Source organism: Leptodactylus fuscus, chromosome 1 (assembly GCF_031893055.1).
Source record: "Leptodactylus fuscus isolate aLepFus1 chromosome 1, aLepFus1.hap2, whole genome shotgun sequence".
NCBI classification, from domain to species: domain Eukaryota; kingdom Metazoa; phylum Chordata; class Amphibia; order Anura; family Leptodactylidae; genus Leptodactylus; species Leptodactylus fuscus.
The window spans coordinates 158,012,568-158,030,601 of record NC_134265.1 but is presented as its reverse complement, the minus strand read 5'-3'; the positions used below and the strand labels follow the sequence as shown (position 1 = coordinate 158,030,601).

Below are 18,034 nucleotides of genomic sequence, written 5' to 3'. Positions count from 1 at the left end.
TACAAAGCCTGCACTGGAAGAAGAAGCTTTGAAACTTGTAGGCTTCGGGCCTTGGGCAGAGCCTACTGTGCATGCCTGCGGCCACAAGAAAAATGGTCGCTTACACAGTAAGTAAGCGGTCATTTTCTTATGGCCTGTGGGCATGCGCAGTCAGCTCTGCCCGAGGCCTACAAGTTACAAAGCCTGCACCGGAAGAAGACACAGGAAGAGGATGTTCCTGAAGAAGATGGAGGTGGTGCTGGAGAGTTCTCTGGCAGCATTGGGGATGCCCCCAGTGCTGTTTGAGTGCTGGGGCCCACCCACAGTGCTGCGAGAGAACTCATTTGCATAACGGCGAAAAACGGTATTTCTATGGAACGGCTGCCCGGAGAAGACACCTAAAGGTAGGAGAAGAATAGCCTTTCTTAAGGCTATTCTGACATGTTAGGGACAAAAAATGACTTCTGAATGATAGGATCCCTTTAAGTTATGTTACATATATTTGTTATTTTACGTGCTTTTGCATGGATCCCCCATTAGAACTCAATTCACATCTATTGTACTATAATTTATTGTGGTATTTTGCCTTTTCTATGTATACATAGTTTTGATACTGATTTCTTTTCTCCTTGTTTTAGGTTTTTCAAAAGGCAGTGGACCCAGCAACAGTAGTAGAATTACTAGAAAGTGAGTGAAAGGAAAATGTTTGTTTTGGTACCGTGTTAGCCAGTGGTTATAAAATATAAAAAACAAAAAAACTTTGCAAGTCTTCAGTAGGTGATACCTTTTTTAATGGCTAACTCATAATGATGACAGAATATGACGTTTCGAAGCTTCCTCTGAGCTTCTTCTTCAGATATAACTAAAAACACCTTCTAGAGGCTGCATATTTATAACTGGACACAGGGGTAGGATTACAGGAGGGAGGGGGGAAGAGGCTTATTACTATATACTTATAAAAACAAACAATCAATTGCCAGATCCCAGGTTCTTATCTTAATGGCTGTCTTAATGATTTGTATAAAAAGACATAAACCCACGTGAGATGTTCATTCCATTGTCCAACGTCTGTAAATGATTGGAGGACCCGAGAAAAAAAGGGATCACCGCACTCAATTAGTTAGAAAAAATGGATATTCTTTATTCCGATTGACGTCACACAACGCGTTTCGGGCTTATGCCCTTCATCAAGTGTAACGACATGCAGGAATGTCGCCTAGTTCACGGTGAGTGAACTAGGCGACATTCCTGCATGTCGATACACTTGAGGAAGGGCATAAGCCCGAAACGCGTTGTGTGACGTCAATCGGAATAAAGAATGTCCATTTTTTCTAACTAATTGAGCGCGGTGATCCCTTTTTTTCTCGGGTCCTCCAATCATTTACTGACACCAAGGGTGATACGGATCCTGCAAGCTCAGCGTTTGGGGTGGAATCCCCCCGTACATTAAGTGGTTCAAAAGTGCATTGAATGGTTGTAATCACAACCATAAAAGCTCGGTGCTGTTCCCTGTTTTTCATTGTCCAACGTCTGGAATAGGGTCATGGCCTTGTACTCATAAATCAGTCGCTGTTTCCTTGATTTAAAGTTCCCTTTTAAGATCAAGATTTTCATGTCATTGATGATGTTGTGGTCTTCCTGGCAAAAATGATTTGGCGCGGGAAGATCAGTTCTCTGTTGTTTGATTGTATGGCGATGTGAATTAATTCTCATTCTGAGTTTCTGACCGGTCTCTCCAACATACAGATTTTCAGTGGAATATTTGGTGCAAATGATCAAATACACCACATTAGGTGTGTTACAGGTGAACACACCTGGGATTTTATATTCCCTGTTAGAGTTTGGTATCTCTATCCTGTCGGTGGTCAGTATGTGGAGGCAGGTCTTGCACCTCTTCTGTCCACATGGGAATGTTCCTGTGTTAGTTGGAGGTGACAGTGAGCTGCAGAATACCAAGATCGGAGTTATTAAAATACAATACCAAACAGGAGAACAATCGGGTGCCCCTGGTCGTCACATATAACCCCCACCTGGAGACGCTGAGAGGAATCACACGCAAATTACATCCACTACTGCAAAAAGACAACCGTCTAAAATCCATATTTTCAGACCCCCCTCTCCTATGCTACAGACAGCCACCAAACCTCAGGAATATGATTATTAGCAGCTCTCTGTCACCTCCAACTAACACAGGAACATTACCATGTGGATAGAAGAGGTGCAAGACCTGCCTCCATGTCTTTTTATACAAATCATTAAGACAGCCATTAAGATAAGAACCTGGGATCTGGCAATTGATTGTTTGTTTTTATAAGTATATAGTAATACTTCCCCCCTCCCTCCTGTAATCCTACCCCTGTGTCCAGTTATAAATATGCAGCCTCTAGAAGGTGTTTTTAGTTATATCTGAAGAAGAAGCTCAGAGGAAGCTTCGAAACGTCATATTCTGTCATCATTATGAGTTAGCCATTAAAAAAAGGTATCACCTACTGAAGACTTGCAAAGTTTTTTTGTTTTTTATATTTTAGAAAGTGAGTGGGAATAGTAGTGGAGTAGTGGAGTTATGATTATGATGATATTTAGTTAACTTCTTTCTTATTAACTGTTGCTGTTTTCAAGGGGGGCTTTCTAGCATAACGCTATTGATGTCCATCCGTATCAGATCAGTGGGGATTCTAGTTTTAGCATCCCCTCTAAGTAATTGTTTAGGGGCTGCTGTGCTTGTTTCATTGAATGGGAAACAACTGCATTACTATGCACTGTCACTACTATTTGAAGGGCATACATTGTAAAAAAAAAAAAAAAAAAGAAACACTGATCAACTCACAAGAGTTTACATGAGGTCCCGAATATGTGGTGGCGGAAAATAAAGAGGAAGAGCTGTAAACACTAAGAATGAATATCTGTAGATACAGTAGATAAAGCAATGTATTGGGTACACTTAAGTTAGCTTAAAGATGTTATCAAGGCTTAAGCTTTTATTAACCTATGCTTGGGATATAAATACCAGATCAGTGGGGGACAACAATCACCCCTGGACGAATCAGGTGTAGGGAGCCACTTCTGATACCCATCTTACTGTGGAAGCAGAGATCGCCATCGCCATTATAGCGGCTGGATGCCACTAGACCCCAATGGAAGAAAGGTCATTGACGCATATGCAGAAGAAGGGGACATAGACCCTTAAAGATAAATATGATATAATAAATAATAGTCTAAACTCACCTGAACATGCACTAGATCTCTGGTCATCTAAAGTAGATCAGTTCGTAAAACAGAGTATAAGAGCATACATGGAATGCCAAAAAGACTTAGACTGTAGAAATAGACGTGGAATGTTAAAAGGAGAGATAACATCAAGATAGAACTATATAACCTAATTTTTAATTGATAGAACCACTATCATCAGTAACTCACCATTATAGGTTCTACCAATATATTAACAGAACCTGTATAATTGCGGACAATTATGGACCATTATTAAGGTAAATATGGATATATTACCAAACGGTATGTATAAGTAAATATGTCTAAGGGAGCGTTCACACTACCGTCAGTGTCTGACATGTAGTGTCCGCTCCTAATCTGTCGCGGACATTAGGAGCGGACACTAGCTGTGTCCGTGACACCTGTCATTCATCTCAATGGGCATCGGGTGCGTTCTTTTGCCGATGCCCATTGAGATGAATGACAGGTGTCACGGACACAGCTAGTGTCCGCTCCTAATGTCCGCGACAGATTTTGAGCGGACACTAGGAGCAGACACTACATGTCGGACACCGACGCTAGTGTGAACGCCCCCTTAGACAATATATCCTGTGTATCAGATATTGCTATCCATAATGCAGAATAAAATTAGATGAAATTTGGAAATCTAGTATTAGATTCTGACGGGGAGGCTCTTTAATTTGCAATATTTACACTTTTTAAGTGATTTTAATAAAATTTACTTTTAATTAAAATGTATGCATTTATTCTTATTTTCCAGAGCGTAATGCAGGTTTTGAATTGCTACAACTCAATCAATTAGGTAAGGTTTAAGTCTGGAATTCCACTAGGTGCATTATGTGAGGATGTACATATGACATTGTTGGCTATATATTTATAAAGGTGAATGTTTGTGAGTTTGTGGGTTTGTGTGTTTGGATGTTCGGATGTTTTTTCCTCAATCACAGCCAAACGGCTGAACGGATTTTGGTGAAATGTCACACACACCTACATAATTCCCACGAAAGATGAATAGGCTACTTTAAATGTGGGTCACTCACCCCAAATCACCACTGTCACCCTCCAAAGACCCCTCCGCCTCGGCTATAGAAGCTGGCATTCTGCCAGTGCTGGTCTGTCCACGCTCCTCCTATTGGTGCATGGCAGGCTGTGGGTGGGCTATAGAGCCAGGGCTGCGGCACCATAGGTTGAGGGCTGAATGTGGGCGTGCCGATTCACCAGGGACACAGTGAGGAAGATGGTGGCCGCCCACAGGGTCCTGGAGCTGCAGCTATGCCAGGCTGCCTAGACACATCACGGAGGAGGCTGCTGCACCCGACACTCCACACAAACAGGTGAGTGCAGCGGGGGGAGGGGGTGTCCCATGGGAGGGGGTGTCCCCAGGTCCCCAGCTTCAGTTCCCCCCCTACATCGGCCCCCGTGTAGTAGCACTCACCTCGGCCTATCTCCTCCTCTCCTGTGTCTTCTCGCTGCATACACTTCTCGGCCGGCTGCCTGTGTCCTATATGAAGCACAGCAAGCTGTGGCTTGCTGGTTGCTATGACGCCAGGCCTGCTTTGCTACATAAACGACACAGAACTGTCTGCAGCCAGCACCGATAGCAGTGGAGGACATAGGCAAAGGTGAGTGCTACTATACGGGGGCCGATGTAGGGGGGGGGGGGCTATAAAGCTGGGGGCACAGATGGGGGGGGGGAGAAACTGGGGGCAGAGATGGGGGGGACATGAGACTGGGGGGCAGAGATGGGGGGGGGGAGACTGGGGGGTAGAGATGGGGGGGAAGACACTGGGGGCAGAGATGGGGGGACATGAGACTGGGAGGCGGAGATGGGGGGAAGACACTGGGGGCAGAGATGGGGGGGAAAGACACTGGGGGCAGAGATGGGGGGGACATGAGACTGGGGGGCAGAGATGGGGGGGGAGACTGGGGGGTAGAGATGGGGGGGAAGACACTGGGGGCAGAGATGGGGGGACATGAGACTGGGAGGCGGAGATGGGGGGAAGACACTGGGGGCAGAGATGGGGGGGAAAGACACTGGGGGCAGAGATGGGGGGGACATGAGACTGGAGGGCAGAGATGAGGGGGAAGACACTGGGGGCAGAGATGGGGGGGACATGAGACTGGGGGGCAGAGATGGGGGGGAGACACTGGGGGCAGAGATGGGGGGGGACATGAGACTGGGGGGCAGAGATGGGGGGAAGACACTGGGGCAGAGAAGGGGGGGAAGACACTGGGGACAGAGATGGTGGAACATGAGACTGGAGGGCAGAGATGGGGGACATGAGACTGGGGGGGGAAGAAACTGGGGGCACAGATGGGGGGACAAGAAACTAGGGGCAGATGAAGTGGCCTGGGGGCAGAGAAGGGGGGACATGAAGCTGGCAGCACAGATGGGGTGAGAAGAAACTGGGGGCAGAGATGGGGGGACAAGATATTGGGGCCAGATGAACTAGACTGGGGCCACAGATAGGGGGACAAGAAATATAAGCGGTTCAGCCCCACCGCCAACTCGTAGACGAAGTCGCGGGTACCAGCTAGTTATTTATAAGGCGGCGCTATAATAACAGATGAGGGGGTGCAAAATTCTTTTAGGCGGTACAAAGGTAGTTATTTGAATTGTGTGAGGGCATATGGAGGGGTAGTTTTTACTGCTTTAGGGTAAGAAAGGGGGAATTATTAAAGGGGCTGCTACTTGAAATACAATGGCGTTGTTGGTATATCACCATTTGGGGCTCCACAGGGCCACAGTTTGTCTAAAATCCGCCCTGCTGGTATCATAAGCATGAGAAAGCTGAGATTTAAGAACTATCTGTAACAGAATCGTATAATGATGATGAACGGAATCTGGTTTTATATGCAGCATAAACTTCTGCATATTACCCGTATATACTTGAGTATAAGCCGAGGCCCGTAATTTTACCACAAAAAACTGGGAACACTTATTGATTCGAGTATAAGCCTAGGGGGGGATATGCAGCAGCTACTGAAATATTTAAAAAATTAAAATAGATACCAATAAAATTAGATTATCTTATAACCAATCTTTACATTAAAAATGAATTGATAAGGCTGCAAATGCAGAAACATATAGGACAGGTATAGGACACATATAGGACATGCTCCATAAGTTGCAGCTCTTCAATTTGGCCTGGACACACAGCCACAAAAGCGACGGCATCTATGTGTACGGGCCCATTGAAATGTAATAGTCCATCATTTTATCCACCACTGCAGATATAAAGTCTGGTCATGTGTATGATGGACTGATGTCTTTATCCAACCTTATCTACTAAGTAACTATTTAATTACAGCTTAGAAACTCCATGTACCTCAGGTTAATAGCAGTTAACCCCATCATGTGCCTCACATAAGGGTTACTAATATGTGAGAGACATGGAGGTAATAATTATTACATTAAACATTATTAAGGTACTCTATTATTACCTCCATATATCTCACATATTAGTAACCCTTATATGGGGCACACAGGGGTTAATGTGAGGGACATGATGGGGTTAACTGCTATTAATGTGAGGCACATGGAGTTACTAAAACTAAATTAATAACCTCAAATGCCTGACATTAGTAGGAATTGTAATCCCAGTATGTACCTGTGTGTTTTACTTTCATTTTGCTGTAGCTTCCTCTCCTCTTCCTCTCCTCGATGCAGACACAGGAACAGGGACCTGCCGCCTCCCGGGCACAAGACTGTAAGGATCTGCATAAATTAAGTGAAGGGGAGAGTGTCCTATACCATTACTGTAGCAACCACTGAAGGACATTCCTCCTTCACTTAATTTATGTAGGTCCTTGCAGTCCTGTGCTGCCTGACTCGAGTATAAGCCAAGGGGGGCTTTTTCCAGCATAAAAACTGTGATGAAAAACTCGGCTTATACTCGAGTATATACAGTAAGTTGAAATTCCTGACTTAGTTTTTTACTAGTGATATCTCTGATTGTGTTATAGCTAGTTCTTACATCATATGACAGCTTTCTTATGATACCAGAGCCATTTTCTATGGGGTATAAAACTGAAGACACAGCTGTTTGAAGTGACCATCCCCAGTTGGTAAATGCTTTAGCTCTGTATACTTACTATATAACTTTGTATGGACTTTCCCTAGTAAAAGCTCAGTTAGAGGGTTGCTAAGGATAATATTACAGTATACTGTATAATAAAAAGGAATTCAGATAGATAATAAAATATATTACAAAAATGGTCACCAAACACCCTCCGAGACAATAGTGGGAAAAAACTGGGAGTTACACTTTAAATTTAATAAGGGGAGATATGATAAACCTAAATAAATTGTGTGAAAGTTAGCTCGGTAGAAGCAATGGTGCGGACCCAAAAAGTAAAGACAAGGACACAAACTATGCAAACTGCTTTATTTGGAAAAAAAAACAGGAAAAAATAAATAAACCTTGACTTCAAGCACAAAATAAACAAAACAAAATACAGTCTTAACTTCAGGCAAAAACAAAATAAAAACCTGCTTGTCTGAGCAACTAACTAAACAAAACTGATAACCTAACGATACGTGTGGCTTACTTCCAGCCACATGAACAAAACAAGCGCAATATAGACTCACTGGACTCAGTGTTACAGGACAGAACCATACACCTCCTTTCACCTTATGGACCTGCACAGGAATGCAAGAGCTGCAGCCTTTTCTGGCCCAGTAATGAGCCAAGGATCTACACCTGGGCTGAGGCCTACTCCAGTTCCTTCCTGGACCACACATATGTCAGAAGCCTGGGGCTCATATATCTAGACTCCAGGACTTTGCCAGTCACCTTCTCACAAAATATATAGATGGCCCATACAATAAATATGGAGTGCACTTTCTCTGTCTGGAGAAAATGAGTTTTAATCTCTAGAGGCGACAAGGATTCTTCTCTGTGAATCTGTGGACAGCTGACAGCTTCAAAAACGCCTTAATTGCCTTTTTACAGCAAAATAGCATACAGTAGATGCTTACGGAAATGTACAGAATGCTTATTTCCTTTGAACCTTTCACTCATGCCTCTTTCCATCACTTGGCTAAACTTCATGGAGCCTTGTGTTGTAACTATATAACTATGCATATATATCCATTTTTTAGAAGTAATGCGGTGTGGAGATATAGGACCTATGTAGAATATAAATGTTACACATTCTTTCCCCAAGTTTGGGCAACCCCAACTACAGAACCTCCAGAGCCGACTTCCATCCCTCTGATCAGCAGATCATATAGTATAGCGGGTTTTCTTAAAACTAGCTGACATAAGTCACACAGTCATTGTAGTGTATCACACCCTGTGCGCCGTCTAACTGCCAGCCTCACAGGGTGTGATATAGTACAGTGATTGTGTGACTAGATGAAGCTGCTCGCAGTCTCCTATGACTAGTTGTATGTCAATGTAAGGTTTAGAAGCTTATAACTTGGCCTTCCAGCAAAAGAAAGCTTAGTAAGGGGCACCATAGGAAAGATCATTCCTTAATATTACCTATGCTGGGACCACTTTAGTATGCAAATACCACCTGACAGGTTCACTTTAAAGACTCCACATGACACATTTATTGGTATCAGAGGCATTCTGGAACTGACAGACTCTCTTTAAAGGGGTAGTCCCTTTTCAGAAAAGGATGTCTCAGCTGCTAAAATGAGCGGTCACATATTACATTATGGGTAACCCCTCTATGACATGACATCTATAGTCTTTGTCTTATCAAAGCATGTGTAGAGCTGACTAATGGAAGTGTGTTTCATCAAAAGGACTATATGGATTAAAGAAAGCCATTATGCATAAAATACTAGCCCATTACTTCGCCAGTTATTGCTTGAGGCTTATCTAAACCTACTTCAAAGTAATCTTGAAAGGTACACTTCTTTAATTTTTTTCATATGTTTGCAGACATAGACACAGATTAAGAACATATCATGCGGCATATGGGAATCATTCACACATTTACACATTTCTAAGCTTGTCAAGAGGCATAATACCTTGTTTTACTGATAAAAAAAAACATATGTTCTCTATTATTGGAGTGTCAATTATTTATATTAACTTCTATTTGTCTTTTCAAATTAACTATGGGCCCATCCAGGTAACAGAGGAAGGGTACAACAGCCATGAATCATACAGAAGTGAGTCTGATGGCTCCACAAGTCTCTGTCCTGCAGTTGGACCACATGCACAGCAGAAAGACCTCTCTTCTGTTCTTTAGTATTGAGACGCTTCTGTAAGCAGTGCCAGGGAAATATGAGACAACTGTGGCTGCCATATACAGTGCATGGGTGCTGGGGCTGTCATGTATGGAGGAATTGTGGCTGTGCTATATTGGGCAGAGACATATGATGACACTGTGACAGGGAAATGCTAATATATATATTTGGAGGACATAAACCACAGAATACATACTGTAGATAACTATAATGAGAAATTTGTTTTTAGCAAATTCTAAGCAATTAAGATTAAATATTTTCTTGTTAGATCTAAGAATGTTATCTAATATGGAGCAAATAACCCTGTAAAATTATCTATAAAACTCTGCTCAATATACAGTAACTGCTAATAGAGCTCCAATTGACCATGTTGTGTCCAGACACAAGGTGGCGCAATAGTCTTGTCTAGTTTATATAAGCATCCACTTTCTAGATAACAAGCTCAGTTACCTATAAAGATAATTTATATTAACATAAACATGGATCAGGAGATTCTTTATCACTACTACATTTTTACAATGTATACCATATACGGTATCTATTAAAGAGACTGCTTAGTGCTTATAATACGAGGGGGTACCCAAAAGTTTCCAGAAAAGTTGTTTTTGAAGCGTGTATTTATTTTATTGTACAAAATTCCTTCAATCTCCTTCAAAGTACTCTCCTTTAGCAGCAATACACTTGTCAAATCTCGTCTGCCATTGTTCAAAGTATTTTTTAAACTCATCTACTTTGATGTTTGCAAGCGCCTCCGTCTTTTTCTTCTTCACCTCCTCCACGTCGGCAAATTGCTTCCCCTTGAGGTTCCTCTTCATTCATGGGAATAAAAAAAAATCACTGAGAGCCATATAGGGTGAATAGGGTGGGTGGGGCAAGACAGCCATGCCATTTCTTGCCATGAAAGTGGTCACCGAGATGGCGGTGTGGGCTGGGGCATTGTCGTGGTGGAAAAACCAATCACCAGACTGCCACATTTTGGGCCTTTTTCACTGCCACTGTTGCGCAACCTCTTGAGAACACTCAAGTAGAAACCTGGTCGACAGTCTGACCTGTTGGAACGAATTCTGAGTGCACAATCCCTTTTGCATCGAAAAAAACTGTCTTCACATTGGACTTAACTTAACGAGCCTTTTTGGCGCGGGGCGAGGATGGCGTCTTCCAGTGGCTTGATTGTTGTTTGGTTTCCAGGTTGTAAGCATTGCACCAAGACTCATCTCCCGTAATAATTTTAGAAAAAAATTCTGGGTCGGTTTCTGCATGTTCTTTCATGGCAGGGAAAGTTGCAATGCAACGCTCTTTCTGTTGATCAGTCAAGAGCCGTGGCACAAACTTTGCAGCGACCCGTGACATGCCCAAATGCTCCGATAAAATGCACCGAATCGAGCTCCAACTCACTCGAGACAACTCTTTGAGTTCCTCAATGGTTCATCTTCGATCTTCATGCACGAGCTCGTTGATTTTTTGGACACTTTCGTTCATTTGGGAAGTTGACGGACATCCAGAACGTGGTTGATCATCAATTGACATTTCACCATTTTTAAAGCGGGTGAACCACGAATAAACTTGAGCTTGACACATAGCGTCATCCTTGTAAGCGGTCTTCAACATTTGAACTTCTCCATGAGGAAAAACAGCTCTTGCAGGAAAATTCACTGCGGGTAGACGAAACCTTCCGCATCAACGCCGCTTGGCCCACTGACTGAGAAGGTGTGGTTGAACAAATAACTAGCTGCAGAATCGCATACTACAAAAACTGCGCACGCAGCCTCATTTTGGAAACTTTTGGGTCCCCCCTCGTAATCTAGGTATTAAAAAATATAATTACTTTATTAATATAAAATCAGTATAACTCAGCATAAAAAATAAAAACTATACATACAGGAAGTAAAACTACGTTTTGTTAGAGACCAGCAGTGGGCATTTGGGCATTGGGTTGCGTTGAACTGAAAGAGGTGGCGAATTAGTGTGGCAAGTAAATTCTGATTATTGTTGCTTCTTAGACAATAGGAGAAAGTGATACGTGCCACACAATGATCAGATGGAGCTAGCATTTTTTTGGTCAAATTATTTCTTTAGCTCTAAAGCTGTGTGTAACTGTTTAATATTCAAGAGCTCCTTACTATTGCTTTTACTGTTAATAGTCTTTTGAACAGTACAAATATAGTATATACCAATACCAATTCTAATTCTTTTTTTTTCTTTTACTTCCATTACAAATATCAACTCTCCATACTGCTAAATTCTCAGTTATCTAACTAATAGCCCACTTTTCTCAGATGAAACATAATAGGTTGTGCAAGGCAAAATATGCTAAACGGTTAATTTTTCATGAAATGGCTTCATTCTGTTCACATGCATTGCATTGTTCTGCTTTTCTTTAATAATCCTTTTCTCATTATAAAACGGTTATACTCGTAATTGTCATTGAGTCAGTGAAGGTTTGATAACTTGGATGAAGCTGGATTTCTTATTATAAGATTCACACACTCTTTGTATAAAGCCAAATACGTACTATTGGTTATAAAACCCCGTTCTGAATAAACAGATTCAGGATTGCCAAATCAGTCAATCTAACAGCAAGGCAAAACAAATTAAAATCTAATTTTTTTTTCTAACTTTTAAAAGGCCTCAATAAATAGTCACAAGTATCAATTTCTAAAAGCTTTAGATACTGATTAGAGGTATGAATCACCATAGAAACCCCTAATAATGGAACAGTCTTACTGGTATTGAGTAAGGTTCAATGGCGTGGGGAGAGAAGAAAACTGGTTCACATCTGAAAATTCATAGGTCATTCATCACAGAGATGTTGGGAAATAGCCTTGTTATGCCCTAGACTGTACCCTGTGTGTCCTCCCACCCTGGGCAGTCCCAAATTTCCATATTTAATACCTTTCATCCAGTATTTACCAGGACTCATCAAGGGATTTTAGTCCTTCCATATAGTCCTTTCAGGTGACTACACACTGTCAGCCATGCACCAACTGTAAATCAGCGGCGCGGCATGACATGAGGTCCCGCACTATCACAGTGGTGAGAAGTGTGGCTCACACTGGCGTGGACTTCTTGTGGATGCTTTTATTAATTGATACTTGAGATTATTTATTGAGGACTTTTAAAAGTTAGAATAAATGGATAGAACTACTATATTTCAGGCTTCTACCTTCTCTTCTCTTTAAAAACTGCTGCAAGTCAAATCTCTTGTAGGCTATAAATATACAGAGATCATATGTCTGATGTCATATCAGCGACCTTCATCTGCCCGTCTGATTATGACTTAAAAGAGTTGTTTCATAATTATTAGTTCGCTCCTGTCTGCAGATTAGTCCAGGTGTCCTCCATATGAACAGAGAGGAAGTCGCATGTGCATATGCTGCCTCTTGATTCAATGTCTGAGACTGATAAACAAGTAGCAGCTATCCTCAGCAATCCGACAGACTTTGAATAGAGCACCAAGACTTCGTATAGTGCACAGGACCACTATACTTGTGATCAGTGGGGATCTGAGCAGTTGGACCCCTTGCGATCACACAGTAATCACCCGTCCTGTGAATAGGTAATAAGTGTTGATTTTAGCACAATCCCAACTTCACAAAATGAGGCTATTCATTGTAAAAAACAAAGACTTGATCATTTTTATACTTTCTGTATCAATTGTGCTTTTCGATATTGTGCGAAGGTGACAGGAAGAGTGCTAGCCCTAGGTTTGTGACATAAGTGTGGTCGAGGGCAGATCTGGAGTAGGCCTCAGCCCAGGTGTAGAGCCTTGGCTCACTACTGGGCCGGAAAAAGGCTGCAGATCCTGCATTTCTTCTGCAGATCTATGGAGTGAAAGGAGGTGTATGGTTCTGTCCTGTAACCCTGAGTCCAGTGAGACAAAATTACGCTTGCTTGGTTCGAGTGACTGGAAGAAAGCCACATGTATAGTTAGGTTATCAGTTCTATATAGTTAGTTGCTCAGATGAGTAGATTTTTATTTTGTTTTTGCCCGAAGTTAAGGCTGTAATTTGTTTTGCTCATTTTTGTGCCTGAAGTGAAGGTTTATTTATTTTCCTGTTTTTCTTCTAAATAAACCAGTTTGCTGCATATTTTGTGTCCCTGTCTTGACAGTTTGGGTCCGCTCCACTGCTTTTACCGAGTTAACGTCCCCACAATATTTATACTTGCTGTCATTTAGTAGGAACCCACCCACATGATACACTTTTACATAACAGAAATTAAATTTGGTGTATAAATAGTAAATATGTATTACGCTAGGTTCACACCTGCGTTCGGCAGTTCGTTCTGTGGTTTCCGTCTTCTGCATGCAAGAAGACGGAAACCACAGACCGGGTCCGGCCGTGAGCGGCGGTGAACGTTTTATGCTCTCCGCCGTGAAACCGTTTTTTTAAATCCGGACACAGAGTACTGCATGTCCGACTCTGTGTCCGGATTAAAAAACCCGGTTTCATGGCGGAGAGCATAAAACGCTCACCGCCACTCACGGCCGGACAGCTTTCAAACCCATTCAAATGAATGGGTGAGAAAGACTCCTGCAGGTTTCCGTCTCCTGCTCTGTTTTATGCAAGAACCGGAAACCTGCATAACGGAGTGCCGGGCGCAGATGTGAACGAGCTCTTCTTTCCAATATATTTGTATTTTGTTTACTACAACTATGAAATAACCTTTTTGCAACTTCTTGCTAGCATCGCTTTTTCTAGCTGCATATAAACTCTTCTGCTGGTGCTATAGGTGAAGATGTTTTAGCCACTTACAAAGAGAATCATCGAGACTTCTTATTCCCTGAGCCAAAGCTGACCCCTCCGTACCCAGGAGTAGACCGAGAGGTGCTAATGAAAACTGTGCCTGGCTTCCCAGTGAGTGATTCTACTTTTTTCCCATATTACTAATTATAATGTACAATATTTTGGACTATAAGATACACCCAGGTTTAAACAACAGAAAACAGGAAAAAAGTGTTTTTTTTTCAAATTTAAATTTTTCTGGTGGTCTAAGAAAATGGAAATGCCAATGTCACTAAAACGACGGCATGTTGTATACCAAAAATATTTTGTTGGAAATGTGTGGCATTGCTTAGCTAGAAGTGTATGGCATGATTGGCTGAATTTGACCAACCATTTGCAATATTGTACAAACACAGTCCTTTGTTTTTCAAAACCACCCTTTGATCATGCAGTTTAGTTGTTCTTGGTAATGGTGAAGTTTGCTTTGTATACAAATTCATCCCTGACTTCACCTGAGACCCAATTAAATGTTTCCTAAATTTATTTTTGGCCTTACATATCTGTACAGTGTACATAAAACTGACTATGTTGGTCATAATAAACAATAAGAGCTCAGCTTCTATTTCTTAAACTGTTCTAAAAAGAAATCAAAGCAACTAGAGATGAGCGAACACTAAAATGTTCGAGGTTCGAAATTCGATTCGAACAGCCGCTCACTGTTCGAGTGTTCGAATGGGTTTCGAACCCCATTATAGTCTATGGGGAACATAAACTCGTTAAGGGGGAAACCCAAATTCGTGTCTGGAGGGTCACCAAGTCCACTATGACACCCCAGGAAATGATACCAACACCCTGGAATGACACTGGGACAGCAGGGGAAGCATGTCTGGGGGCATAAAAGTCACTTTATTTCATGGAAATCCCTGTCAGTTTGCGATTTTCGCAAGCTAACTTTTCCCCATAGAAATGCATTGGCCAGTGCTGATTGGCCAGAGTACGGAACTCGACCAATCAGCGCTGGCTCTGCTGGAGGAGGCGGAGTCTAAGATCGCTCCACACCAGTCTCCATTCAGGTCCGACCTTAGACTCCGCCTCCTCCGGCAGAGCCAGCGCTGATTGGCCGAAGGCTGGCCAATGCATTCCTATGCGAATGCAGACTTAGCAGTGCTGAGTCAGTTTTGCTCAACTACACATCTGATGCACACTCGGCACTGCTACATCAGATGTAGCAATCTGATGTAGCAGAGCCGAGGGTGCACTAGAACCCCTGTGCAAACTCAGTTCACGCTAATAGAATGCATTGGCCAGCGCTGATTGGCCAATGCATTCTATTAGCCCGATGAAGTAGAGCTGAATGTGTGTGCTAAGCACACACATTCAGCACTGCTTCATCACGCCAATACAATGCATTAGCCAGTGCTGATTGGCCAGAGTACGGAATTCGGCCAATCAGCGCTGGCCAATGCATTCTATTAGCCCGATGAAGTAGAGCTGAATGTGTGTGCTAAGCACACACATTCAGCACTGCTTCATCACGCCAATACAATGCATTAGCCAGTGCTGATTGGCCAGAGTACGGAATTCGGCCAATCAGCGCTGGCTCTGCTGGAGGAGGCGGAGTCTAAGGTCGGACCTGAATGGAGACTGGTGTGGAGCGATCTTAGACTCCGCCTCCTCCAGCAGAGCCAGCGCTGATTGGCCGAATTCCGTACTCTGGCCAATCAGCGCTGGCCAATGCATTCTATTAGCCCGATGAAGTAGAGCTGAATGTGTGTGCTAAGCACACACATTCAGCACTGCTTCATCACGCCAATACAATGCATTAGCCAGTGCTGATTGGCCAGAGTACGGAATTCGGCCAATCAGCGCTGGCTCTGCTGGAGGAGGCGGAGTCTAAGATCGCTCCACACATTCAGCACTGCTTCATCACGCCAATACAATGCATTAGCCAGTGCTGATTGGCCAGAGTACGGAATTCGGCCAATCAGCGCTGGCTCTGCCGGAGGAGGCGGAGTCTAAGGTCGGACCTGAATGGAGACTGGTGTGGAGCGATCTTAGACTCCGCCTCCTCCAGCAGAGATTGGTCGAGTTCCGTACTCTGGCCAATCAGCGCTGGCCAATGCATTCTATTAGCCCGATGAAGTAGAGCTGAATGTGTGTGCTTAGCACACACATTCAGCTCTACTTCATCAGGCTAATAGAATACATTGGCCAATCAGCGCTGGCCAATGCATTCTATTAGCTTGATGAAGCAGAGTGTGCACAAGGGTTCAAGCGCACCCTCGGCTCTGATGTAGCAGAGCTGAGGGTGCACAAGGGTTCAAGTGCACCCTCGGCTCTCCTACATCAGAGCCGAGGGTGCGCTTGAACCCTTGTGCAGCCTCGGCTCTGCTACATCAGAGCCGAGGGTGCGCTTGAACCCTTGTGCACACTCTGCTTCATCAAGCTAATAGAATGCATTGGCCAGCGCTGATTGGCCAGAGTACGGAATTCGGCCAATCAGCGCTGGCCAATGCATCCCTATGGGAAAAAGTTTATCTCACAAAAATCACAATTACACACCCGATAGGGCCCCAAAAAGTTATTTTTAATAACATTCCCCCCTAAATAAAGGTTATCCCTAGCTATCCCTGCCTGTACAGCTATCCCTGTCTCATAGTCACAAAGTTCACATTCTCATATGACCCGGATTTGAAATCCACTATTCGTCTAAAATGGAGGTCACCTGTTTTCGGCAGCCAATGACTTTTTCCAATTTTTTTCAATGCCCCCGGTGTCGTAGTTCCTGTCCCACCTCCCCTGCGCTGTTATTGGTGCAAAAAAGGCGCCAGGGAAGGTGGGAGGGGAATCGAATTTTGGCGCACTTTACCACGTGGTGTTCGATTCGATTCGAATATGGCGAACACCCTGATATCCGATCGAACATGTGTTCGATAGAACACTGTTCGCTCATCTCTAAAAGCAACACTTCGGTTGCAATGAGCAACAAGGTTAGTTTTAGTTTTTTTTCTAAAAATTTTCTAAACAAGACTCATATGTCTATATGGCTGTCATTCTCATTAGGTGTCCAATAGAAGCAGGTAGCAAATCAGGGACTGCCTGCTTTTAGTGGAGAGGTCGCCATGCTGGCTATTTTTTGAACTCTCATAGAAGTGAATGAAACGAGCCATACACCATTAGCAGCAGCCATGTAATGGGGCTTAAGAAATCATGATTTGCATAGATGCATCTCTCAGACATACAGTATATGACATAACATGTCTGAAAGAAATTTTCTGAGAGAAGTCCTCAGTAGTTGATACCTTTTTTAATGGCTAACTCAAAAAGTTTTTTGATGACATATCGAGCTTTCGGGACTACTATAAAGGTCCCTTCATCAGGATGGTATAACACAATGTCTGAAGGTAGGCATATATATACAGAGAAATGGAGTGTTAGATGCAAAATAGATGGAAAACAGAACATAAACAGTTTTAAAAAAAAAAACACATATATATCAGTTCGCAGGAATGTTCTCTGGGTTTATGGCTTCTTTGATCAGTGACGTGGTGTCTAGTGGTTATAAAAGGCCATAAAACCCTGGGCCCTGTTTAAACCTTGTTGGAGAGTGCGAAAGGTCTTCATAAGTTTAAATTCCCATATGAGGCGATCTTTTCTGTCTCTGAAATTCCCCCTTAGTACCAGGATCTTCATATCCTGGGTCATATTATGACGGTGCCAGAACACTTCTGTAATCAAAATCATTCTTTGAACCCCATTATAAAATAACTAGCAGGAGGACTCGGCTTCACACGGGTATATTTCATTTTTTTGTTTGTATAGTGGCCCCTTAAGAATTGCCCAGTTTTTCACTGGTCTATTTTGTATATTGTTTGTGTGTGTCCATAAGTGTCAT

At 42.9% G+C, this 18,034-nt stretch overlaps 1 protein-coding gene across 1 annotated transcript in view; it reads left to right on the top strand.

Moving 5' to 3' along the window:
• Positions 1-18,034, top strand: part of SPATA6L (spermatogenesis associated 6 like) — a 40,569-nt gene that overhangs the window by 1,737 nt on the left and 20,798 nt on the right. Inside the window, exons 3-5 of the mRNA XM_075279120.1 lie at positions 618-666; positions 3,968-4,009; positions 14,147-14,271. Of these exons, the coding sequence (XP_075135221.1) occupies positions 618-666; positions 3,968-4,009; positions 14,147-14,271 (216 nt within the window). The remainder of the gene's footprint in view (positions 1-617; positions 667-3,967; positions 4,010-14,146; positions 14,272-18,034) is intronic.